The sequence below is a fragment of the Melopsittacus undulatus genome, chromosome 1, assembly GCF_012275295.1.
Source record: "Melopsittacus undulatus isolate bMelUnd1 chromosome 1, bMelUnd1.mat.Z, whole genome shotgun sequence".
In the NCBI taxonomy this organism is placed as follows: Eukaryota; Metazoa; Chordata; class Aves; order Psittaciformes; family Psittaculidae; genus Melopsittacus; species Melopsittacus undulatus.
Genome location: NC_047527.1, coordinates 40,723,810 through 40,751,086, shown reverse-complemented (window position 1 = coordinate 40,751,086; position 27,277 = coordinate 40,723,810). Strand labels below are relative to the sequence as shown.

The window sequence follows — 27,277 nt, the reverse complement described above, 5'->3', positions numbered from 1 at the left end:
ATAAAAATATTTAAAAGCTAATAGATTCTTTTCCTGCATAATATATTATGATAATATACTGTATCAAATTTCCACACACAAACCATCGTGTCTAGAAAAGTATGCTTGGACCCGACTCTGGTATATCAGAATTTTTATTTTTATTTGTGTATTTACTAAAGACTTTTATCCATTTTCATCTTAGAATTTGAAAGCTGTTCTCTTTTGCTATGACACAACCTTAAAGAATGACAAATCACTGGGTTTTGATAAGGACTGAAGGCAAAATCTCCAAAAATAAAGGAGAACAATTCATCTTGGAAGCACTAGCCAGTAGTAAGCAGCTCATACTGAGCTAATGGCATAAGAATACTGTCCAAATAAGTGAGGATTTCTTTAGTGTCAAGAGACAGGACTGAAAATAAAAGCTTTCTCGTACAGCAAATTGTAAAAAAGTTTTGATGTTCACTTCCTGTTGTCATGTGATTTTTCTTCCCAGCAAACAGCTCTGAGAAACAAAACAATACAGGGATACAGAAAACCTTCAAATGTTTCCTCAGTGTCCAGCAAAAAATAAAAATTAAAAAATAAAATAAAAATAATAAAGTTAACCAACAGAAAAGACAAAAGGCCTTATTTTTTAATTTACATTTCAAGAACTGAAGTAGAAAATGTAAAATTTTACATTAAAAACTATGTGTTTCAATAAAGGATATTTAGATTTAAAAATGACAAAGTAAAATTTAATTTTACAAAAGGAAAGCCAAAAATATGCCTTATTCACAGATCTATATTATTGAAGAAAGTTTACAAAGTCACTGTAATGTTTAAAAAGAAGTAGTTTTTTTACCTGTGAGCTGAGCTGAGTTTTAATCCAGTTGAAATAGTAATTCAAGTCACTGCCTTCCATAAGTTCCCTCCCCCAAGCAGCCAGTTTGGCAATAATTCTTGCTGCCTGAAAAAGAATTCAATAAACAGATTTTTCAAATGCAACAACTTCAGAATTCAATGAGAAGTCCTACAAGCTCTGGAAACTAAGCTTTTTCATAGCAGACCACATGATGCTGTCGTTTAGACTGGTGACTGAACCAGTGCTGATCACATACCACGTTTTTAGATGCTGCTGAGCAGTACGCAAATAACATCAACCAAATAACATTTCTCACTCTACACTTTCAGTGAGTAGATTGTGGGGGTAAAGGGGATGGTGACGACCAAGCAGCTGGAAGGAGACACAGTGGAAGAGTTATACTGGCTGGGCATCAGTGTGCTGGTGCTGTGCAACTGCTTTGGATCACTCCTTTCTGTTTGATTCGTTTTGGGTTCCACCCCTTCCCTTCTTTCCCCTTCACTTACTAAACAGTCTTTATCTTGGCACACAAGTTCTTTTGTTTCTGCCCTCACAGTTCTGCCCCAGTCCTGCTGTGGGAACTGTTCAAGCAACTGGGTGGGAGCTTTCCTGTAAGCCAGGGTGAAGACACCACAACAGCACACATTATTTCTTCCCCAGTATGCTTACAAACCATATTCAAGCAGATTTCAAGTGGTTCTGTACCAGTTTGAGCATACTGGGGAATAAGGTTAGTCAAGATAAATGTATTTCCCTTTCACAGAATAAGAACTTAAACTCTAATATTTGCACAGCATGAGGAGCACTGGCAGCTATGACAAAACTTATTTTTCTGGTTATGTCTTACTATGTTTAATTAATCCCAAAATCCCTGTTTTTCTAAGCCTTTAAAACTTGCTTTGACCTCCCAGAATAAAAAACAATGCCAATAAACAACGTAACTTTTCTTTCTAAAATGTGGCCAAGTGAAGCTTGTATCACCCAGATACAGCTCACCTAGACTGCAACAGGAAAACTTTCTAGTCCAGGCAGTAGTTCAGCTTCAAACTCCAAAAGTCTCCTGAAGAAAAATAAACACAGCATTTTTCTCTACCATCTTCAGGAACAGGTTCATTTAAAACTTACCATATGCACAGTGAAAAGATCTTGTCGATTCAACATCGGCAGAAAATAGGACCATGCAGTGTTTTTGCCACGTTTTGCATAATCAAAGAAGATAGAAACACGCTGATGATTTTCCTGTAAAAATGGGGAGATACTTGTAAAAGCATTCAATATAAAGAAGTTATTTGCTTCTCTGTGTTGGCACACATTACCAGAGTGTATCCTGGCTTGTAACAGCCCATAGTATTTTTTCAGACTGACAGTTGGATACAGTTCATTTCAGAAGCTCACCACTAAGCTTAGACATTTGGGGCAGAGAGAAAACCTTTAAAACCCTAGTTAGATCTCAGCACTCCAACACCTGCTTGAGTAACAATGGGTGTATCCTTTTGATCAAGCCAGCAGAATGAGAGAAATGAGAGAGAAGCTAAATACTGTCATTTTCCAGAGGAATACTACTCTTCAATCAATTATGTTCAATCAGGTCCATACAAAGTTATCCCCATATTGCTACTTCCACACAAAAGCCTGTTCAACTTGGCTGCATATGCTGCAAGTGAAAATTCAGAGATGTAAGCTAGTCCTGCCTCTCCATTCCTCTCAAATAGGAAGCGAGCTTTTCTCTATGAGATGAGGCTGTAACTGATTCAGCTGTTATCTCAGGCAACCTGCATAGCTAGGAGAGAACATAGTCACCAGAATGCTGTTCTCCAAAGCTTCTAGGCTGAACCACAAGAGATCAGTAAGCACCTGAACCTGGGCACTGTGCAGTTTCTTCAAGCATTTCTCCTAATAACCACTGTGATATGTAGCTATTACGGTTCCCCTTAAAGCAGAACAAAGAGGCCACGCAAACCTGGAGGAGAAAGAGGAGCTCTGCTACTTCCTAATGGCCTAGAATACAGTCTTCCAGAAAATCAAATGCCTGGATTACTGCTTTATCTCAGCATTCCCAGTAAGCTCTAATTCTTAAGAGATATCTACCATCTATAGCCTAATACACAACTCCTGAATCACTGTAATAGAGAAACCCACAAGAGAACAGTATCTCAGTCTCCGCTATCCAACTAATATAATTTTCAAGCTCCGCTAGCTGCAGGGCTGTCCTCCATCCATTCAGCACCCTATTATTAACTTCATGGGCCAAGAATCAGCTAGGCAAGCCTGCTTGTTGGAATATTACCCATTAAGCACAAGATGACCTGAATGTATTCATGCTCCAAACACTGTCATCTTACTAAGCATCAGAGTTACCAACAACCCTTCACTGAAAGCAAAGTTACTGTACCACATGGGCTGCAAATTGCTGTCCTGATTACTGACTAGGGAAGATGAGGTGTCACTAGTTATCCAACAGTCATAACCCTTACGGTGATTAATGCTCTATATAGTCAAACTATGCTCTATATATGTCAAACACCACTCAATCCCTCTCAAAATCTGTTGCTCAAACTATGGAACAAAAAAAAAGTAAGATCTCAAGAACACAGGGTCTTGGTAGAGAGCCTCTGTTCTTTGAGGCCTAGTTTGATGAAAAATGGAAGCTCAGTCAAGTAAATCACTGTTAGCATCTACACTTGTGCTACACAGAGTCTATCTATAAAGATCAAAAATAACTAGATCAATGAGTTCACTTTACAACATAACTAAGCAGGAGACAGATCTGGAAGCAGAAAAGCTGAAATAACTTCAAGATGTTGTCAATCAGAAGACTAGTTTGGTTTGCTGTTAAGGTGCAGGGCAAACACAGGACGGAAGGAATGGAGAACTGCCTATGTTCCTGAAACACACAAAACTGCACCTTCCTAGGCAGCTCCTGACTGCACCAATAAAAATGAAATCCTGAAGCTCTCACATCAACAGTTGAATAATTTCACATCTGTCATTTCTGAAGAAGCATATGAAGCTCACTTGGGTGGTACTGCTACCTGCACCAACTACACCGCAGACACTTAAAGATTTCTAAGTAACAGACTGTGCAGTGTGATGGGATCACTAATCCAGAGAAATTATTCCAAGTGTTTATCATATGAATAGAATAATTGTTTCCTCAGGGACTCCAGTATGTTAACACTCCACCTTCAGAAATAAGCAGAATGGTGATATTCTTATAAGGTAATACCACATTAATTCCACTTCTGCCAGCCTCTGAGAGAAATCTTTCCCAGAACAATGATCAAAATCAGTAAGTAGAACTGCTGGAACAATCCTAGACACCTAGACAGCTTTTGTGTGCTCAAAACACAGTTGATACAATTTTTACAGCTCACAAGAAAAGCATAAGAAGGTAACAGAAGAACCACAGTCATCATCAATACAGATAAAAGCTGGATACTGTTAAACTATGATAGTTTCTAGAAATTTCAGCTATCAAAAGCAGCTTTCAAATATTGTTTCTCTCATGAAGCTGCAGTGAACATCCAAGCTCAAAATAATTTTACTTGAAGAGTCACTGGCACCCTGAAAGACCACATCCCTGAATAATTTCTCACTTAAAATCTTTGTGTGTACTGAACTGAAACTACTTTGGCAAAGACAGGAGACTTCATATCCACTACTGTGGATTCTTCTGCCCAGGCAGTCTGCAGAGATTCCCACACTAAATTCAGAGTCATTGGCCACTATGCTGCTTTCTGACAAGAATGTTACACCTGTGCAAGCAAGGCTCCATAAGAAATCACTGACAGCATGTTCTACCATCTGAACATGACCGAAAGAAAATAGAAATCCCACTGCAGTTTTGCCCCATGGAGAGATGGAGGGTTAGGAAGTCCTGGGATGATGTCATGCAGATGCCTGTACGCAAGCTCTCTTGGTGTGCCAGCGGCAAGATATCCTTGAATAATGAAATTACACAGAGCACTGCAAAAGCCAGTGCAGCCTTTCCGACACTGAAGCAGAACTCCTAAAGTGGAAAAGACATCCAATTTCAAACAAAAAGAGAATATATACATACATACATATCTATTCTCCTGACAATTTGAAGTCATTATGTCTAACATTAAGAATGCCACACATGCCACTTCTCTGGATGGGTAAGACCCTGAATACAGAAATGTCAGTGCAGTCAAGAAAACATGTTCATTAGACACATATGCAGAGTTAATAAGGTACTTTCTGTGACCACTTAGTACTAATGCAATTGTTCAAGAGTGGACCAGTGAAAGCCTTCATCTATGGGGTATTAACTCTACAGGTCAGGAGGTATCAGCTGTTGCACACTGTAGTTACAGGCAATGTGCTAACGTCAAAGCACCTAAGCAAAGCAAGACATACTAACTTACAAAGACAGGCAAGTGAAATGATTACTTTGCCATCACTGACGTGTCTCACACAGAAAACAAGATCCATTCCTCACAGAAGTAACCATAATAAACAGAGTTTTCATACAAAAAGTCATTAAATGCATAAAACAAAAATAGGTATTCCTGTGAAGAAAATTACTTTTGATTTGTGTCAGTTATTTAGGGGTAAAAAGATTAATATGTGCTTATGCAAGATTGTAATAAGTCTTATGCTAACCGCAGATAGCCAATGCCTGTGCAAGCTTAGCACTGCTGCAAAGATATGGTTCGCTGCTTAAAGGTCACGGAATGAGGAAGAAGATTGAGGAGCCTTCAAGAAGGCAGAATAAGACCCCTAGCAACAGGATGGCACAGACTCAAATGATACCATGAAAGGACACGTATACAGGATGTGGACCGGATATAAGAGTGTATAAAAGGATGGAAACCAGGAGAACATTCGTGCGTCGTTGGTGGAGCGGAGACTCCCCTGCACACTCAGCGCTGCTTTGCTTATTGTCTCTCAAATTATTAATCATTTATAAATGAAGTTAATTTGGATAAAGCCCTGTTTATGGGAAATTTTTATAACATTCCCAACTCAGTGTCCTATCAAGGAATGACACTAAGGCTCCCTTCTGTCTTTTCTGCTTCTTGATGCTTGTCACACTTGAAGAAAAATAAAGTCAAATAAAAGAGGAAGAGGGTTAGAGTTACAAAGATGCAGATGGGATTGATCGAAAGCAGCCCCAAGGAGAAAAACTTGGGAGTGTCGGTTGATGAGAAGCTCAACATCACCCAGCAATGTGTTCTTGCAGCCCAAAAAGTCAACCATATCCTGGACTGCATTTGAAGAAGCATGAACAGGTTGACACTACCCAGCTCTTGTTCCCATTTTATAACTCAAAGATGCAGAATTTCAGAATATGTTGTCCTAAACAGTCTAAAGTTACATTAGAAACATGAAACTGCAGAAACTACATCTTGCTGATTATTAATACCTTCATAGGAAAAGCTTCAACAACTTCAAATTAGAAGTCATATCCTATCTACACAACAAGAAAGGTTACAAATCATCCCTTAACATCCAAGTTTCACATGAAGCGTGGTTGAAAGCCAACAGACTAGAATACAGGTATGTTTTATTTCCAGAATATGAACATATAAGGAAGAAATTCTTTACTGTTAGGGTGGTGAGATACTGGAATGGGTTGGCCAGGGAGGTTGTGAATGCGCCATCCCTAGCAGTGTTCAAGGCCAGGTTGGATGAAGCCTTCGGTGATATGGTTTATTGTGAGGTGTCCCTGCCCATGGCAGGGGGGTTGGAACTAGATGATTTTAAGGTCCTTTCCAGCCCTAACTATTCTATGATTCAATGACTCTATATACATATGTATATATTCACATAAGACTAATTTAACCCAACTTTAGGTCTAACATTTACTCTCTGAAGACAAGATCTGAAAATTTACAAGAATATTTTTAATACAGTATGACAAAAACACCTGAAGAGACCTGGATTAGACTAAAAAAACATTGAAGCATGCATTTAAAGTCTTGAAAATAAGATAGGTTATTGACCTACTTGCAGCATATCATCAACCATAGTCAGAATGTACTGAACCGTCTGTTCCTTGGAGATATGAGTCATCAAGTTTATAAATGTTTTAGCACACTAAAATAAAAAAATAAAAAAAGACATTAAAATTAATATTAGCAATTGTCTTCATTCCTTTTGGTAATATAAACTAGGACCTCATTAATTCACAATTAAGCCTTACATAAGCATTGAGCATCCCAACATTTTATTCAATTGCAATAAGAGCTGAATACATTTGACATTGTATTACAAAGAAGGTTTTCTGTCATGTTGATCGTTACCCTTTACAAATTGGTTTACAGCTTTCAAATGAAATAAAAATTACTCGCTAGCAAAAGTCAGCACAGTGTTTTGTTGAAAGACTGATCAGAAAAACTTCCATCCCTGTTCTTTCTTATGGCAGTGAGAAGAACTAAATAAATTGACAAAACAGCAACAAACCCAGACATGGTATAAGAAGGTTTCAGCAACTTGAACATGAGGGAGCGAAGACAGATGACTTTTACCCTGTTTAGCCCTACACCTTGTAGACAAACCCTTGCTCGTACTTGAGCTGGTTTCTGCCTCCTGAACAACTTTACAATTTCAGCAACAGGCTAATAGGCTGAAACATTCACAACACTACATTTTACACTTTCCCCTTTCCCTTCACCACATTCAACTAAAACTGAAAGAAAAATGGAGCTCTGAACTGGTATACTGCGGCATATCATGTACTCCATATTTGCTTTTATAACTATGCAAATTATGGTCCATTACATACCAGTCACACAATACAATCTCAGGGTGGAGGAGGGGAAGTGGAAGAAGAAAAACCACCAATCACACAGGCCCACACAGAACAGCCTAAAATTGAACAAAGGGCTGGGAGGTTTTGCATCTTGAGTGTATCTGCTACTCTTCACCTTCCCCTCTGCCTCACTAATCCTCTTGATCTCTGACAGTGTCTGATAGAAACTCAGTCTTCAAGACTGACATTCCAGTGCTTCAAATAGTATTTAAGTGTCTTTAGGCATACAGAAACTCAGGCTTCAAGACTGACATTCCAGTGCTTCAAATATTATTTAAGTGTGTTTGGGCATCCTGACCAGACTCCAATAAGCCAAATGGCACGGGTCACGTAACAATCTCATATCAACTATGTTCAGTACAGATATCTCCTATCTTACTGGGGCTAAAATGACACTAGACACCTATGTTTAACTGAATCTACCTTAGCAGTCAGTGGACTCTATTGCTGGAACTACATTATAATTGTTCAGCTAACTAAGCAGAAATCTCAGTTAGTAGCCATTATCAGTAAGGCATAAGGAAAAAAGCTCAAAATAAAAATGTGACTCAAGTACAAGTGTGCATGATTAACTAAACTGGGATGAGGAAAGACTTGAGCTAGCTTGTCCCACTAAAGACTCAAAGTCAGATGACATTTAGTAATTATTTAATAGGTTTTTAAAAGAATGTCCAACCTGTATCTGGGGGGGGGGGGGGGGGGAGAATTATAATAGCAAATTTTAAACTTCTTTCATAACATTTTAACCATATACAGCAAACAATAAAATAAGAGTTAGGAAAATTTCCTTCCATCTTACTCCCCAGTAGATTATTAAAAGAAAGTTACTTGATTGCCTTCTGTTTGCAACAACTCCTGTTTTTCTTCTGGACTTCTTTTTTGTTCAAATCTTTGAATAAATTCACAGTCTTCACCTGAAATCATCTGCCCTCTGAAAAGAAAACATGAAACTGTAAGTAACATGAACACTAAGTTATGTCAAATTTAACAGCCAGGAGAGAGAACTGAGGGTTATGTGAGAATAACAACCCTGCTAACATCAAGGTCAGCACAAGGAAGAGGAAGACACTGGAGCAGAAATTCCCCTGCAGCCTTGCTGCAGACCATGGACAAGCCAGGCTGTTCCTCCTGTAGTCCACTGAGGTCCACAGTGGAGCAGATGTCTACCTGCAACCTGTAGAGGTTAATGGTGAAGCAGTGGAAATAGTTGCAAGAACTGAAACACGTAAAGCTAGCATATTATGTGAAAATTATAATACAGATTATGAATAATAATTTAATCCAACCCAAAAGAAGTGCTGAAAAAGAAAATGAATTATTTTAAATTTGCCATAAGCACTGAAGAGACTTTTAAAGACTACAGAGAACTTGGTTACTAATGTATTTTTAGCTTTCAGTAATTGTGACATTCCAGCTTTCCCTGCTTGTTTAAAAAACGATATGCATGCAAACTCACTCTTATGCATATCAAGGCGGCTTGATGTAGTAAACTGCTGAGGACACCTATAAGCTATCAGATCTCTACTTGATCTTCTCTTTAATGAGTTACTGCCATCATAGTACTATTTGAGAAAGCTGTTGACTCAGCTGAAGAGCTCACAAAATATTGTTGGGGTTTTGTTATAATACAAAACCATCATAACAAATAACAAACTTGCCAAAATAGCACAGTCAGGTACACTTCAGGTAAGAAAACTAATTTCAAACCAGGTAGTCATGAAAATATCCAAGACTTTAATAGGTGACTAGCTTTATTAGTTAATACCAGAAGTGCTTCAGGAAAGAAGAAAATTGTGCATATCATCAATACAAAAGCCACAGGGGATGAAAGTATTAGACACTGCTCTGTTTCATTTATTTCCAAGACGCACCCCCTCTTATGTTTCCACTGAGTCAAATGCCCCTTCCACTTCTCAAAACTATATAGCACAGATTCTTTTAATCCATCTATTACTCTGGGTTAGTTCCAGATGTTCCCTAAGTAGAAGTTACATTAAAACCCTTGTAAACTTATCTGGGGTGAAGAGAGGAGGTTGTGGTGTTGCGTTTAGGGTTTGGGTTTTTTGTTTGTTTGTTTGATGGGGGTTTCTGGTTGGGTTGGGGTTTTGTTGTTGTTGTTGTTTTTAATTGGCTCACCTGGATTCTCAAAACACAGAAACATAAGCAAGACTTACAATATGTTCTTATCTTTTCTCCTATAGTTATGTCTTGAGAATGGCCTCATCACAGAGCCATCTTTTCCCTATTTACTTTTCAAGTAAAGAATATTAGTTTGGTACCTGTACACTATTTCTGTATTCTAGCTGCTTTATAAGAAATATCCTCATATGCACTGAGGAAAGACATTTAAGATATCCTAGATGGAAGATTCATAAAGCCATAGGTAAACCTTGACTAGTTTCTACCAAAACTAATTACAGATTAAAAATTAGCTAATGATAACCATGCTGCTACAACAAGCCTCTTGATTGACTTGTGTTCTTTCCTGCCTATTACAGATGGATTTGAATAGCTGCTGAAAGATGAGGATAATTCATCTGTCACAAATGTGGACTTAATGTTCAATAACTAGAAGTCTTCCATGTTTCAATCAATACTGGCCAAGCCAGGGACTCCTGGATGATATTGACGTGAAAGTAACAAGATGAGCTGCTGGTTTATAAGAATATTGGCATTTAGAAAGTACTTCAAAGATGACATAAGGTGAATCCTTCGTTTTCAGCTTTAATTCTTGAAAAAGCCTCATCACAGGAAGAAAGATGCTTCTTTATAACCAGGTTATTAGAAGAGGTCTGCTAACTGTCAAGGTAAACAGCTTTGAAATTTTCACTTTCATCCTACATTAGGCCACAGGGGAAAAAAAGAAGGAAAAAAAAATAGTGTTGGGATTGATGTTGCTTTGGGGAGAAAAGTTGTTAGGATTACTCCTTATTGCCTTCTAAGTGCCATCCAAAAACACACTTTCCAAGCTATACAACACAGCACAAAGGATTTGACAGCTTTGTAAACAAGACATATTTTATCAGGGATCTCATACATCTGATTAATAGTTTTAGTAATTTTAAATGCATTTCATCACCATTAATCTCAATTTAAAACAGAAAAAACTGATTATGTAGCAAACCTTAGCAACCAATTAAAAGAAAAAAAAACACAGAGCAGCCTCTGACAGCTGGCACCAGCTAACTCATACCATTACACATTTTTCTAACCCTGTCTTCAAAGAGACAGGAACTTCCCAGCACCTCTAGGCAAGCAGTGGAAGAAAACACAGCTTCCCCCCATCCCTCTTCCTAATATCCATTTAGCTTTCTATTTTCCAGGATGTGCCTACACAGTCTTTTGTCAACAAAGTCATTTTGATTGAACTTCAGTTGTCTGGATATAAAAATATTCATAGAATCATAGAATAGTTAGGGTTGGAAAGGACCTTAAGATCATCTAGTTCCAACCCCCCTGCCATGGGCAGGGACACCTCACACTAAACCGTATCATCCAAGGTCCTGTCCAACCTGGCCTTGAACACTGCCAAAGATGGGGCAGCCACAAATTAATTGGGCAGCCTGTTCCACTGCCTCACCACCCTCATAGTAAAGAATTTCTTCCTTATTTCCAACTTAAATCTCCCCTGTTTAGGTTTGAACCCGTTACCCCTTGTCCTATCACTACAGTCCCTAATGAACAGTCCCTCACCAGCACCCTTCAGATTCTGGAAGGCTGCTATGAGGTCTCCATGCAGACTTCTCTACTCCAGGCTGAACAGTCCCAACTTTCTCAGCCTGTCTTCATATGGGAGGTGCTCCAGTCTCCTGATCATCCTCGTGGCCCTCCTCTGCACTTGTTCCAACAGTTCCATGTCCTTTTTATGTTGAGGACACCAGAACTGCACACAATACTCCAAGTGAGGTCTGACAAGAGCAGGATCACCTCCTTCAACCTGCTGGTCATGCTCCTTTTGATGCAGCCCAGGATACGGTTGGCTTCTGGGCCACGAGCTCACACTGAAGCCAGCTCACGCTTAGTTTCTCATTGACCAACACCCCCAAGTCTTTCTCCACAGGGCTGCTCTGAATCTCTTCTCTGCCCAACTTGTAGCTGTGCCTGGGATTGCTCCAACCCAAATGCAAGGCTTGCCGTGGTTGAAATTCATAAGGTTGGCACTGGCCCACCTCACAAGCATGTCAAGGTCCCTCTGGATGGCATTCCTTCCCTCCAGAGTATCAACAGAACCACACAGCTTGGTGTCATCGGCAAACTTGCTGAGGGCGCACTCAATCCCACTGTCCATGTCACCAACAAAGATGTTGAACAAGACCGGTCCCAACACCGATCCCTGAGGGACACCACTCGTTACAGGTCTCCAGCTGGACATTGAGCCATTGACCACAACTCTTTGCATGTGGCCATCCAGCCACTTCTTTATCCACCCAGTGGTGCACCTATCAAATTGATGTCTCTAAACTTTAGAGACAAGTATGTCATGCGGGACAGTGTCAAACACTTTTGCACAAGTCCAGGTAGATGACATCAACTGCTTTGCCCCTATCCATCAGTTCCGCAGCCCCATCATAAAGGCACCCCAGACTGGTCAGGCAGGATTTACCCTTAGGGAAGCCATGCTGGCTGTCACCAACCACTTCATTTTTCATGCATCCCAGCACAAATTCCAGGAGAATCTGTACTATTATCTATCTGTACACTACAGATTACAAGACTGTAGACATGGAGATTTTAGACCAGGAGCCCTGTAATCACATTTTAAAACTCTGTGAGAGCTGTTAAGGCCTGCCTTGAGAGCACTGGCTACAGGAGAGAAAACTGAAGCTGTCTAAGATTTAGAAAGCATTAATTTGTCAGGCTACCACTTTTAAAACCTTTTGGTCTCTCAAGATGATTCAGAAACTTGTGATTTCTTCTTTTTATTATGCATTTCCTCCAGTAGCACTTGTTCCTTTTTTTTGGTTGAATGATTTAACAAAAGCCATTCTGAAGGTTAGGGGGCTTTGTCTGGTTTTTAATTTGGGGGGTTGTTTGTTGTTAATATTTTTTAAAATTGACAACTGCAGCGAATATGAAACTCTTTATGATGACATCGTAACAAGGCATAATTTCTTTTATCCAGGTATCTACAGAATTTTGCATGTACTTAAAGGGCATTCATTTTATCCAACTGCTCAACAGTTTTAACATTACAAAATCAAAACAGTAAAAGAGACTGAATGTACTCTACAGCACTGGAGCTAGTTAAAAAAAAAATTAAAATAAGAATAAAAATAAAAATAAAACAAGCAAACCATATACATTACCACTTAGGAAACTTCTAAGGTAAGACTGGCTTTTAATGTCCAAGATACTCAACAAACTTTAGAAAGTTCCCCCACCCTCAAGAAAATAAAATTGGTATTTTAACATCAGAATTCACAAACATATACATAAAGTACTTGAAGACACATGGAAAGCTAAGTATAAATTAATCATTAGGTATTTCACCTGATTAAAAATGAAATATTGTCATGCTGTACACCTAGAAAACCAACAGTGCATTCAGAGGTAAGCTGAACTCTGAAACAAGTTCACTTTTCACAGAACTCAGTTACTACTCTTAGAAAACAAAAGCAAACTTGCTTCAGGCAAACTAACACACTCTCCCAAAGGCATTCTGATACCCCAAGGCAAATGCTGAAAGCAACCACACAGTACACAACAGCAACCCACTGCTTTTTCAACTAGAAGAAGGCATCAACACCTCTAAACCACTAGAAGTCTCGAAATCCAAAGGCAAGAAAGTCTGTACAGAATGGCCTCAACTACACACTACATGTAGTTTCCAGAAGATAAGTAGACCTACACATCACCTTCCACTGTTGCATGTTCTGCTACTTTTTGTTCCCTCAGACACATACCCTAACTGGAACTAAACACAAAGAAAGCGTAAATTTTATCATTAAAAAAAGTAGCAAGCAATGAACACAGTGACAAACTGGTAAACACATACAGTAGCCATACCTATATATTTCCATTTTGTGCCAACAGTATACACAGAAAATACCTAAAATTAGCATTGTGATAGCATAGTTTTACATTTAGTTTACAGTTATAACCTTCAGATATGGAATAAACAATATGACAGTTAATCTTTAGCCTGAACTGACTCTACAAGAGCAGTCAGGCTACTACAGTCTGACCAACTATTAGTAAGCCATTCTACCTTTGCATTGAAGAACAGAGAGTGGAAAAGAATTTCAGAATGCCTTCTTGGGCAAACCAAACTCCAATGCTGTTGTGACAGATGCAGTTTTTAAAGCATCTTTATACACATACAACTGGCACAGATAGATTAAAAAGAAAATAATACTATTTCATCAGAATTTCTTGTGAAGTTCTTTGACTCCAATGACATAAAAGCTATCTATAGTTTAAGGAACAAAATTATGCCATGCTTCGGTTCATGTATTAACTAAAGGAAAATAAACATATTTCCTCTAATGTAAAAACATCTGAAGACTGAAAAGTACACCCCCATACACTTATAAGCAAGCTTATTGCACTAAATGCACACACTGCTAGAACAGAGGCTCTAAAAAAAGCAAGAGAAGTGTCCTTCACAATCATCATCTTCATTCTGCTCCATAGACTAGAACAAGACCCTCTGACCTGTCCCTAACAGGTACATCAAAAGCAAGAAGTTTCCACTGCCTTTTATCATAGAATTTATCATAGGGTTCTAAGGGACTTAAAGACCATCTAGTTCCAGCCCCCTGCCATGAGCAGGGACATCTTCCACTAGACCAGGTTGCTCAAAGCCCCATCCAACCTGGCCTTGAACACTACCAGGGATGGGCAGCCACAACTCCTCTGGGCAACCTGTGCCTCACCACCCTCACAGGAAAGAACTCCTACCTAATATCTAACCTAAATCTACTTTCTTCAGTTTAAAGCCATTTCCCCTTGTCCTATCCCTACAGCCCCGTGCAAAAAGTCCCTCTCCAGATTTCCTGTATGTCCCCTGTAAGACCTGGATGGTTGCTCTAAGGTCTCTCCAGAGCCTCCTCTTCTCCAGGCTGAACAACCCCAACACCCTCAGCCTGCCTTTACAGGAGAGGTGCTCCAGCCCTCTGATCATTTTTGTGGCCTCCTCTGGACTTGCTCAAACAGGTCCATGTCCTTCCAGAAATGAGTTGATATAGCTGCACTACTGATTTATCAATAAATCCTTTAAAGCACCAGCCTCAACGACACCATCACATCCAAACCTGCCCATTGTAAGAAGAATATGTCAAAAATCAGGTGTAACTTAACTTCCTCCTTAGAAGAGCCAAAAGTTATTCTGATGTTTTACAATGACTAATGATAAGGAAACTCCTCAGCCAAGGAACTATAATCTTCACAACATCCCACAATCCCTCTGGGACCACTGAAGTTCATCCTTGAAGCTACCTTAGCCAGACAGCCAGGATGTTATCAGTACATACAAAAAACAATCATTTCAGAGCAATAACAAACAGAACACACTGTCATTGACATAGGAAGGGCACCAAGCATTGAACAGTCTCACAGCAGTATAACAAACACTAGCCAGATGCTCTACAGTAGAATCCAAAACCTGGCTAACTGATCAAAGACAGGAAGTAACTACTATATACTTCTTTCACAGGTTCCAGAACAAAAGTCAAACTCTATTTCTAGAGTCAAAAAAAGAACCATCAACTCTACCTCCTGGTCAAAGGAAGTTACATAGAAGTTTGCTGACAAATACATACACAAAACTCCCCCATCCTTATTCAGCACCAAAAAGTGAGCCCCCCAAAAGGAAATTATAAATAGTGACCACATAAAGCACAGTCAAGCAATTAATACTACATACATATTCAAAATACAACTCCTTTCCAAAGAGAACCATCCCTTATACTACTGAAAGCAGCAGATGAATCTCACCAGCTCTTCAGTCTGAACTACTAGAAGAAGCAGTGAAAACCACTGTCACATATTCACTTATGTTGACAGTGCACAACTGTACTCCCAGTTTCATCCTGATTAACTGTAAATTAGCAGCAGTTCATTTGCCACTAGGGCAGGAACACCTGCTCAGTTTTCCTCAGGACACACTTCCAATCAGATGGATACAGGGCACACAGTAACAACAAAGCTACTACAAGCTGTCTGAAAAGTGCTTGGTAGCTGCCACTGTCAAGCTAGGACAACAACCTTACTTTCTTGCCTGCAAAGCCACTGTAATGTCACACTATAAACTGAACCAAGAACTGACCCATCCAAAAAACAGCCTATAAAAATAAAGTTTCAGCAGCAAATCAGTTCCGCAATGCAGACTTATAATGCAGATACACAATAACAAAGAGGAAAAATAACACAGTTCAATAAATTGCATAGGCAAGACTGAGCTACACAGCACAGGGTGAAGTAGGTAGTCATTAATAAGCTACTGGGTTTGCACTTCTCAGCCTGCATATGTACATTTTTGCAATTTCATTTTAATACATAGCATATTATGTATGTATCACAGCAGCCTGAAAAAAAAAACTCAAGCTTTCTTTTTGTGGTTATTCTGTATAACACTGATAATCACAAAGCATCATCAGAATGGTTTGTACCTCTAGAATCATCAAGATTTCTGCTGCTTCAGTTACAAAGCAGCGAAAACCGAAGTAATTTGCTATTACACGTAAGATAATAGTAATTTACACTTTGCCAATGTTCTTCATAGGTACCTGTCATAAGGAATGCATGGTTGCAAGAAACTTGCATTTGACTTCAGAGTATGGAGTACTAATAAAAGCTTGTTACTTCTCCTGCTGTTTCCCTACCTCATGCACATAACTCTTTTTCTCAGCGTGTCCCTATGTCCCTTTTGGACAATATTTCTCTCACTATTCCCAGTGCCATTATATACATTCCAAAGCTTTACCACATATTCATGCCAACTTTTATTATTTGCTATTAGTGTTCACAAAAGCAGAATTCCCTTTTGGGCAATAAGTTATAAGAAAATTTTCCCCAACCACTCAGATTTTTTCCAACTACTTTCATGGGACCAAGACAGAATGTTCCTCACTGTAACCTAATGTCCCAATGTAACCCAAAATATCAAAAAGTCTAACACTAAGGAGGGGAAATAAAAAATGTGGAAAGTTTTTACTTACTGGAGATATGACTGCCAGTTTACTTTGTTTGCCCGAACTTCAGCAGCTTTGGCCGCAATGATGTTTGTAGGGACAGCAGCATCTACAGCACCTCGGATATCCATCTTAATTTGTAATCAAAACGTACCTAGAAATGCAAGTCAGATTTGAGGCCTCTTATTCAAGTATATAAAAGCAGAGTATCTGTCCAATAGCTTAAAGAAAGAAAATGAGGTGTCCCATTCCCTAAAAAATGTACTTAGTACTTTCAGAGAAAATAAAGTTTTGTAAAAAAATTGATAAATAAACAGCAACAACAATAAAAATCAAACAAAACACAAGTTATGTAAATTAAAATTCATTATACATTGCCTAACAAGAAAATTCATGTCATCTCTGTACAGAAAGCAAACTGGAAAAGAAACAGGAACAAACGCTCTTTGTAAGGACATAGTACATTACCACAGGCAGTGACCTTCACCACTCCTTTCTCCTTCCTTTATGGCTTAATCTTCCCCTGACTTTGATGCCAAAACAAGAAGTGTGTTTGCAGAGACTGGAGCACCATTCCTTACAATCTAAACTGCATCAAGCCTCTCCACACAGCCTATGTCCAGCCTTTTCTGGCTCCCTTCACAGAGGCAAGCAAGAGCAAACTGACACATTCTGCCCCATCCCTAACAAGCATACAATTTACATGACTGAATGAAAGTGTAATTCCAACAGCAACCAAAAAGGAACTACCCTGAACAAACGGAGCAGCAGTTAAAACTACTTCTGCGAGCAGACATCCAGAACAACGGCACCATTTACTGTGTCCTTCAACTGAACGTTACCGGGCTCTTACCCGACCCAGCCAGAGTGACCTAAACGCTCCTCGAGGCGCAGAGCGGGGCAGGGTCGGTAACCCCGGAGGCAGGACCAAGCAATACTAAGGTCCAAGAAAAAGAGAGGCGCCTGAGGCAGGGAGGAGGAAGACACTTGGCCCTGTCCTGCTACTGCCTGCAGCGTCTCACGGACACCTCCAACGGGGCCCATGGGAGCCCAGACCCTTAGAGAAGCTGCCGCGCCAGGCGGAACCCAACGCGCCGCCCCGGGCCCACCAGAGCCCCCCGAGAGGCCGTGCAGCGGCACATCCGCACCTCAGTCCCCGCGGCAGCTGCCACTCACCCCAGGGGCACGCCGGCGGATGAAGGCCGTGGGAGGGAGGAAGGAGGCCGCAGCGGCTCCTTGGCAAGCCCAAGGAGCCCACGCACCAAAGGACCCCCCCGCTATGTCGCACCGGGCCCCGCTCAGCAGCGGACCCGCAGTCACCGCTGTCATGTGACGCCGCTCACCTGACCACGACGGCAGCCTCCGAGGGACAGTACGCCCCGCCCCGAACTCCGCGCGGTGGGGGGGATGGTGCAAGGCTCCGCCCGGAAGCGGTTAGAGAGGTCAAGAGCGTGCAGGGTTGGGGTACGCAGTGTTAGTCGTGTGTTATGCAATTGTACACACGTTTATAGATATCTTTGTTATATATACATATATAGACACGCACATATATATATATATGGAGTATGCTGGGCTACATTAAAGGATGAGTGTGTCCAGCAGGTCAAGGGAGGTGATTTTCCCCTTCTACTACACTCACATGGGACCCCGTCTTCAGTACTGCATTCAGCTCTGGGGCTCCCAACACAAGAGAGATGTGGACCCGTTGGAGCGCATCCAGAGGAAGCCACGAAGATGCTAAGAGGGCTGGAGCACCTCTCGTGTGCAAACAGGCTGAGAGAGTTAAGGTTGTTCAACCTGGAGAAGGCTTTGGGGAGACCTTACAGCAGCTTCCAGTACCTAAAGAGGAACTACAGGAAATCTGAAGAGGGACTTTTTGCAAGGGCCTGTAGGGATAGGACAAGGGGGAATGGCTTTGAGCTGGCAGAAGGTAGAGTTAGATTAGATCTAGGAAGAAGTTCTTTCCTGTGAGGGTGGTGAGGCACTGGAACAGGTTGCCCAGAGAAGCTGTGGCTGCCCCATCTCTGGCTATGTTGAAGGCCAGCTTGGACGGGGCTTTGAGCAACCCGGTCTAGTGGAAGGTGCCCCTTCTCATAGCAGAGGGGGTTGTAATGAGATGAGCTTTAAGATCCTTTCCAACCCAGACCTTTCTATGATTCTATGATTACGTACACATACCCGTATAGGTATGTGTATAGATTTATATGGAGGTCTCATCCCATACTGAGAAGGCTGATGGCAGGACACAACATGTGGGTGCCCACCAATGCTATTTGCCAAGAAGAAACAGCTCAGTGTTTCCACAGAGAACACAAGGCTGGCTGAGAAGGGCTTAGAAGCTCCATTCAGGGCAAGCTCCTCCAGCCACACAGCACTTCTTCCTGTTTCCCACCTGGGCGAGGGACTGCCAAGCCTGTGACAGAGGCCCAGGAGGGGAAGGGGCCAGGGAGATGGCAGGCAATACCCCAGGCACTGAAATGCCTCCTTGGGCTCTGAATTCTTTTATTCCGGTTCCCAGTATTTTCTTGCTTTCTGCCTCTTGTGCTGCAATGGGTGAACTTCCTCTTTCCTACAGCTGGAGAACAGGCAGGAGTTCCTGAGCCCCCGCTTCTGGTAGGCAGGTCTGACTGCCTTGCTGTGATGTGGTGTGCCAGGTCTCACAGCCTGCGATGTCACACTTCTCCCTTATAGCTGCACAGGGTCATCCACTGGGGGCACACCATTTTGTTCTTCCCAAGCCATATCTCAGTGGGAGATAGACCCTGCACAACCTCTTCCTTTTGTAAAAAATGTCCTACATATGTTAAGCTTTGTCTCTATAAGCAAAAGGAGCAGGAAACTTTTCAGGCTAAAAGCTCAAGTGTTTCAGACACCACAGGCTTATGCTTCCGTGTTTCCAATAAAAAACATCTCTCTGATTTCAGTTGCTGAGTGAAGTTTTCCAGTCATACTGTGATGAAGTGCACAGACACACAACTCATAGTCAGAAATGATCCTGAAGGGTAATACTGCTAACATGTAAGGAGGAAAGGCAAGGGAAAGAGAAATTGATCAAAGAGTTTTGTGTGCAAGCATATTAAGACAGCCAAAGTAGAGTTCCCTAGAGGTGTCTACAGTTAACTTTTCATTTTGCTGTGGTCTGTGTATTTTCCGGGACATCCATTTAGAGGATACACTGTTCTTTAGATTATACCTGCACAGTACCGCTGTCAGTATTTTTTTTAATTCAAGGAGGGGTTTCATTACTGTGCCACTGATTCATTATAATTAGTTCTGGCTGAACCCAAGTGCAAGTACACACAGGACTGTGGTTCTCTCACTTCTAGTCCCTGCTTCCAGTATTGTTTCAGTACTCCATAGCAAGCAGAGAAAAAATAAACTAATGGTTTCAGTTCGGTGCCCAGTATGATCTTGTATTTGGAGCATGCATTAGGTCATCCATGGTCCTTTTTTTTCCATAACATACTATTTATTTTTGCCTAATTGCATCACCTGCAAGAGTCTAGCACCATCTATTCAGTCTGGCTAAAAGAAGATAGACTGCTAGTTTCAGTTTTCTATAGAAAAGAGCTTGCTTTGAAAAGCTGTGATTCAGCGTGTTGCTTCATCATAAATGGTAAGCTCTGGCTTTACTATTAATTTCACAGGTGCTTGGGATTCTGCAGTAAAATATATTTTCCTAGTTTCTGTAAACTGTCTGAAAGTATGCCCCTACTGACTTAGCAGAGAGAGAAAGGCAGATAGCAGAAATAATTGTAATAGTAATTACTGTTTTTTTAAACAGGAGTACCAGGGAGCATTTAAGGAACTACCAAACATTAAACATGGCATTTATACTGGGCAAGTTAATAGGGTCTCTAACACAATAATCAAATTAGTGAACGCAATGTGCCATATTAGAGAATGCAAACAATATATTGTTCCTCAATATGCCTGCATAATAATATACTTAATCTACATATTATTCCATGTCATGTAATGGAATAAATGCAAAATATGAACAAAAAGTCAGTACAGCTTTGTAAGGTACAATCATGTCTCACAGCTCTTCAGGAGTTCTTCATGTGTGTGGGAAAAGTTAATACAGACAGATGCCATCCACTTGGATTTATTTCCAAGAAGCATTAACTGACATGCCTCTGGAGGTGCTCTTAAGAAGAAAAAGAAAAAAACAACAGCTCTCCTGGGTTAAAAGGAAAGATCTGTGCATTGATTCATAATCTTGAATGAGACACATCAACAGAAGGCAGGAAGAAACGATCAGCATTCACAGAGAAGAAGGGTCTTCAACAGAGGGAAAAAAACATCTGGCTGGAGTCCATGCTGTTCATCACAGTCACAGGTGTTTGAGAAAGGAGGTACAGTGCAGTGAAAACTTTGCTGATGACAGTGCTACTCCTTTGACAAGTGCACAGTTGAACTGTAAAACACCTTGCCAGACGATGGTGGGTATGCTGCAGATTGTGCTCCCATCTCCTGCCTGTCAAACTTCAGGCACATCTGAAAATTTTCACTTGGTGTGAGTCCCATGAGGCAAGCTTTGTGTAAAGGAACTTAATTGCAAGGGTAAGCTTTGAGAAAGAAAAACATTACACAGCCATTGCAGGTATCTGTCCCGTGTGCCTGTCATCACTATGACAGCAAGAGGTAATCCTCAGCAACCAGCACAAGTACATCCTTTATCATCAGCTTCAGAGAGTACCTCATGGTGCCTTATTCAAGCTGGTTGATTCTCTGAACTGGATCTTGTTAAAGGTTGTATTTGGAGAAGTTCTGTGCTCCTTTTTTTTTTTGTGGTAAGCCTCTATCCTTCAGGGTTCAGGTGCTTCAAAACAATTCTCATTTAGCTAATTTTGATCAAATCAGTGCTTGTCCATTAACTCATAGCAGTGCATCTTCATTTGAAGTTGCTATGTTTAGATTAATTTACTGATGTGTGAAACACAGAGAAAAATTAAAAGCATATCAGCATGCAGGAATAAAATTCATCAGTTGCCTGAATCACAAAGAATAAAAATGTTCAGTAGTTTAACACTAGAAAAATGAATGCATATGAGTCATCTGCCCAGTAAGACTACAGACAGCTGGATCAGGAGAGTATATTTCTATTATCCTTTCCTTCTTTAATAAGAACAATGTCTTTCATATATTCTGCAAATTACATAAGTGTTTTGCACACCTGCAATTTAACCTTTCAGCATTGTGTACATCACCTGGCTATCTCCAGCATGCCTGTACAGGTTTTTAGCATATGGAGGGAATGGCTTGGAAAGTTTACCCAAGGAAAGCACACTTAGAAGGTCAGGAATAGTGAACACCCTTCTTTAAGTCACAAAATATTATTGACAAACAAAAAATCAGAGATGGCAGAAGATGTAACAGAGAACATTCTTAAAGTGGTACCTATCCACTACAAAAGCGCAGAGACTAGCTTAATCTTTGAAAGCTAGAACAAGAGTTTATTTTAGCCTAAGGTTATTCATCCAAGGATTCAGATCAGATCTTCTGAGTGCTCACTTTTGCTTTTCCAAGGCTTAAACCCCATCCTCCCAGGGCAATGTGGGAAGGGGCAGCTTGTACATTGTATGACAAGGGATGGATGTGAGCCTTAGACATGGGCTTCCTCCCTTGTTTCAGCAGCAAGTCCCCATAGGTGCACTGCAAGAGCAGGACATGTTTCTGCTATCACAGAACTAGTGCCAGGTGCAGACACTAAATGAAACGTGTTAATTTTTAGCAAGGAGGGCTCTATAGCAGGAGAGAGGCAACAGCAGAGAAGAAATAACTACAAGTATGCTTGTGGGTTGCAAGAGGGAAACATTAGAGTGAATCTAGCTGGTTTTGTAATGTGTGAAGCTTGAAGCCTTTCTGAGAGTCAGTGGCTAAATCCATACAACACTAATATAAAGTAGAAGGGGTTTTGTTTTCTAGATAAAATGAGGCAGAGAAATATGAAGAAACTAGCTCAAGGTCACACACATGGGAAGAAACAATGCATGTGCGGTTGTAAATCTAAAATAGTCCTTTCCCCAAAGCACTGCTCTCCAGTATGGAAGAAAAAAAGTAGTGCAAAGTAGAAATTAACCTGCACCACCGTTTTGCAAATGTCATACCAGGCAATCTTCTGATTGCTCCACCACTTTTTTGAAACTAAGTTTTGCATGCTTAGTAAAGAAACCACACATGTATCCTCAGTAGGAATGGTGTTTTCAAAAGTAAAACAAACATTTTATTGTAATAAATGGACTAGATGATCTCCCTTCCAGCCCAAATCATTCTATGATCCTATGTTTCTATGATAAATATTTCTTCAGTTTTTTTCCCTGGTAGAATAGAAAAATTGTCAGAAAATTCAAAGTGAAGTGCTTTGCAGAAACAGGAACAGAAAGGCCAGTGCAAAACTAACTATTTATATTCTTGAGAGACAAATACAGGTGGAGTTGAAATAGTAGGGTACATTATTTTAAGGAGTAGGAACAGATGTCTGTCTCATGAACATATACATCTGTATTGAAAGCTGGAGGGTCTAAAAGTCTTCAGTCCCTCTTTGCAGCTTATAGCATCTCTCCTTCTCTCACTGTCAGTCTCTGCTGCTTTGTGCCAACAGCTCTTGTCTGGACAAGGGGGTCCGCACCTCAATGTGTAGAAGCAGCACTGCAGGATGAGATTAAATACAGCCCACTTCTGGGTTATAAAATACAATTAAAATAAAATTAAATTAAAATAAAGTATCCTCTAACTTCCTCCTTTCTCACAAGAAGAGGCTAGGTCAGAGCAGCGACTTCATGAAGGAAAAAGGGAATGCTGCTGACAGTAAGCCTGGCTAGAGGACAGAAAAGAAGGTGGTTACCTAAAGCTCAGCAGTAACTCTGCCAAAGTCAGACTTATTACCAGAGATCATGCAACAGCTTTCTTCCTGTAAGATGACTTCTAATGCAGTTCAGCTTGTCAAGCCAAATACTGGAAAAAGTATTCTGTCATTGCTCTTCATTTTTCTCCTCAGCACTGGAGTGGGTCCAGAGAAAGGCAACAAAGCTGGTGAAGAGCTTGTACTACAAGTCTTATGAGAAGCAGCTGAGAGAGCTGGAGTTGTTTAGTCTGGAGAAGGGAAGGCTCAGAGGGGACCTCATTGTTCTCTATGAATACCTGAAAGCCAGATGGAGAGAGGAGGTGGTTGATTTCTTCTCCCAGGTAAGAAATAGGGCAAGAGGTAATGGCCTCAAGCTGTGCAAGGGAAGGTTTATATTGGATATTAGGAAAAAATTCTTCACTGAAAGGATGATCAGGCATTGGAACAGGCTGCCCAGGGAAGTGGTGGAATCATGGTCCTTGGAAATGCTCAAAAACTGTGTAGATGAGGCTTTTACTGATGTGGTTTAGTGGTGGACTTGGCAGTGCTGGGGTAAAGGTTGGACTTGATGATCTTAGAGTTGTTTTCCAACACAATTGATTCTGATTTCTGTGAAAAAAGACAGAGATGTGACCAAGACACACCATAAGAGATGAAATGGGGGCAGACGGCATTGTATCTGCCTTATGTCTACTGTGCTGAACTGTCAAAACTTTTGACTCTTGGCAGAAAAAAAAAATACTGGCTTAGACATGTTTATCAACTTGGAAAAAGATGTTGTAAACTTTCAAAATAGATAGTTTCCCATCAGACACTTTTAAAAATGGAAGCTTTCTTGCCTCCCCATTTATGGTAAAACTTCTCATTTGGAAGCTTCAGCTAACTCTAACAAAAGTACTAACTTAAAATATAAAATTATTAAAAGTATTTTGAAATTATTAGTATATTAACAGATTGATTCTTTTTAGTGCACACAAACATATGTATGAGTTTGACTTTCTGCTTTCCAGGATAAGATGTTTTAAAAGGCTCCCAAATGCTTTCCCACACAAGGAACGCTATTATTTGCTTAGCTTTTATTGCAACAACATTGCTAATGACCAAAACTATAAACAGTGTTAATAAAATTCTTTAAATTAAAATTTCACAATAATTTAATATTCCTCCTATTTTTGTTTGTGTGTGTGTGTGTGTGATTCTCCCTCAAAAGAGAAACCAAAAGAGAAAGCACCAAAAGTAAATAGCAAGTAGATGTTGACAAACAGAAGACAAAATCCTGGCAGCCTTCTATAAAGCTAAGAGAAATAATCTATTAATAATCTACCTGGAGTCTTAGTCTTTATATTTAGTTTGTCTCTATCCTCAGAGATGGCTGCTACTCGTGTGGTGTTTTCATTGGGGCCGGAAGGATTACTAGTAGACCATCTGTTCAGTCGGTGAGAAGAATGTGATTGACAGGTGCCACTGACCTAAGACAGACATCTCTATTTCGTGCTGCCTGCAGAGTATAACTATGTGCTGAGTTGCTTCTTCCTTCAAGCTGCAAATGAAATACATTTAAGGTGGTAAAATGTGTTTCATTATTGTTACAGCCTGTTCCTCTGACATGTACTCAATTTACTAAAACCTATGAAGTCATATATCTAATCTCTAGACTAGCATGATGCTGAGGGGATGAGGCACTGCAGATATCTGAGGGCAGATAATCCTGTTTGTCTTCAGAACCGTGGAGGCTGCAGGAAGAACTGGGAAGCTGCAAGAGGCCCTAACTTTTGCCCATCGGTGTAAGGACAAGCCATCTCTATGTTACTGTCGTTCAGCCCAATGTCTGGGATTTGGTTTTGTTTCATTGTTAAATAGAAGCGGTGCTTTTCCAAGAAAGGCCATTGTAAAATTGGATTCAGGAACAGCCTTTTTATTTCTTAATGTGGAGGCAAGTTTTGCTGTACTTCAGGACTCACAGCTACCATGCAGACAACTGCCAAGCAAAGGAGACCTTTCAAAATGAAGAAGAAGAAAATATTAAAGGAGCACAGTGGATTTTCAAGGTAAGACAAAATCCAAGGATATCTAAATGTCCTGAAGGAGGGGTGAAATGCTGTATCTGGAAAGGAGCAGAAAGAAAGTGTTTATGTCATGTATAACAGCCATACACTATTTGTCACCAAGACATCAGTATTCATGTAGTTTTTCTTTATTTCTGAGCTTTGTCCTCTGCCCTCTGTTCCTCAGTGTGTTGCAATCACAGTGACAAAGGAGGTGGTGATCTACCTACCTGTTAAGTGTCTGTTTTCAAACAACATATTAAACACAACATAAAAATGATTCATACTTTGTGAAGCTAATCTGTGGTTTAAAGGGTGAGGGAAAGCATGTTGTTTCATGGTGTTTAAACACTGAAGAGGTCTGCATTTTTTACTTATGCTACCTCAGATTATTTTACTGTTAACGAAGGACATCCAAACAAAAACAAACACAGCATAATACTAAAGTCTGTTTGGGTGTTACAGTAAATCTCTTTAGTGAACCTGTAGAGCTGGTTAACATCAGACATGTAGCAAGCAGATTTTGTCAAAAGCCCAAAAGCTGCCTGAGGGGTGAAACAATGCTATTTATAGTGGGTAGCACACTCCTCTGCAGCTTAACAAAGCAAGAGAGACAGGTGCAAGAAACCATACCTTATAGAAACTTTGGTGCAAAGTGGTTCACCCTAGAGCATGGTAGAGAAGAGAATGTGACAGCAAAGTCACACACTCTCAGAACCACAAAGTTTGGGGGTTTCTCAGACTAACTTAGCACCACAGTGGAGAGGGAGTAAGGCAGCCTGTCAAGGTAGTTGGCAGGGTTGGTGAAAGACGACAGGCGAAGAAGCCATTCCCCGTTCCACATCTGCACTACAGACATTCAAATTAAAGCAAGAGTTGTCTTCTCCATCCTATCTGCTTACTTAATGCAAGTCTGCTTCCAGGAGGCTCTTTAATTTGAATTACAGAAATACACTCATCAAAAATCCTAAATAACTTTCATTACTCTTGCTGAGAGGAAATACTACAGAAGAAATACTCAGCGTCCTTTGTCACTATCAGGAAACTGTTTCTGATAATGAACCAAGTACACCCCTTTTATAATTTCATGTCATTCTGTCTCATTATCTGTCTATTTAGTACTGGGGGTGTGTTGACTGTCTCAAAGGAGAGGGGGGTTTGTCACAGGTATAATGGCTCCTGAATTAAACCCTTGGTAGTTGTAGCTTTTGAAACGCATGTATTGAGTTCTTCACAGCTCATGTTCCCAGTCATTTTTCATTTAGCCACCCTTTTCTTCATCCCAGGTAAATAGTTCCTTTCAGATTGGTGATTACATTTATGGCTCCTTGCTGCCGAGTGTCTGAGAGCACGGTGCACAGGACTGAGTCAGGGACCTCACTTATTATTACACAGACAACTTACTATTTCAAGGCTCTGCAAAGGGATTTATCTACAGACGAACCTAAATGATACTGCAAGGTTCAGGACCACTTAGTGTCCAGAGCTCCTTTCATCCACTGGCTATCTGTCCCATTTACTTTGCTCTGGGCTTATGTTTCCTAAATGCTACAGCTCTGCCAGTGTGTCTCTGGCCTAAGACTGAGGAACTAAAATAAATTGCAAGCTTTACTTCATACAGGAAGGAAATACCTTTCATTTTTA

At 40.4% G+C, this 27,277-nt stretch overlaps 1 protein-coding gene across 3 annotated transcripts in view; it reads right to left on the bottom strand.

Moving 5' to 3' along the window:
* Positions 1-18,100, bottom strand: part of ATP6V1H (ATPase H+ transporting V1 subunit H) — a 49,458-nt gene extending 31,358 nt beyond the window's left edge. The window contains exons 1-6 of one of the 3 annotated variants that reach the window (XM_031052315.2): positions 18,082-18,100; positions 16,766-16,892; positions 8,436-8,538; positions 6,803-6,892; positions 1,955-2,068; positions 830-934 (exon numbers count right to left, since the gene is read on the bottom strand). In XM_031052315.2, coding sequence (XP_030908175.1) covers positions 830-934; positions 1,955-2,068; positions 6,803-6,892; positions 8,436-8,538; positions 16,766-16,869 — 516 coding nt within the window. In that variant the 5' untranslated portion in view covers positions 16,870-16,892; positions 18,082-18,100. The other 2 variants (XM_031052314.2, XM_005152548.4) reach the window with 2 other exon arrangements.
* Between the last annotated feature and the right edge of the window lie 9,177 nt (positions 18,101-27,277).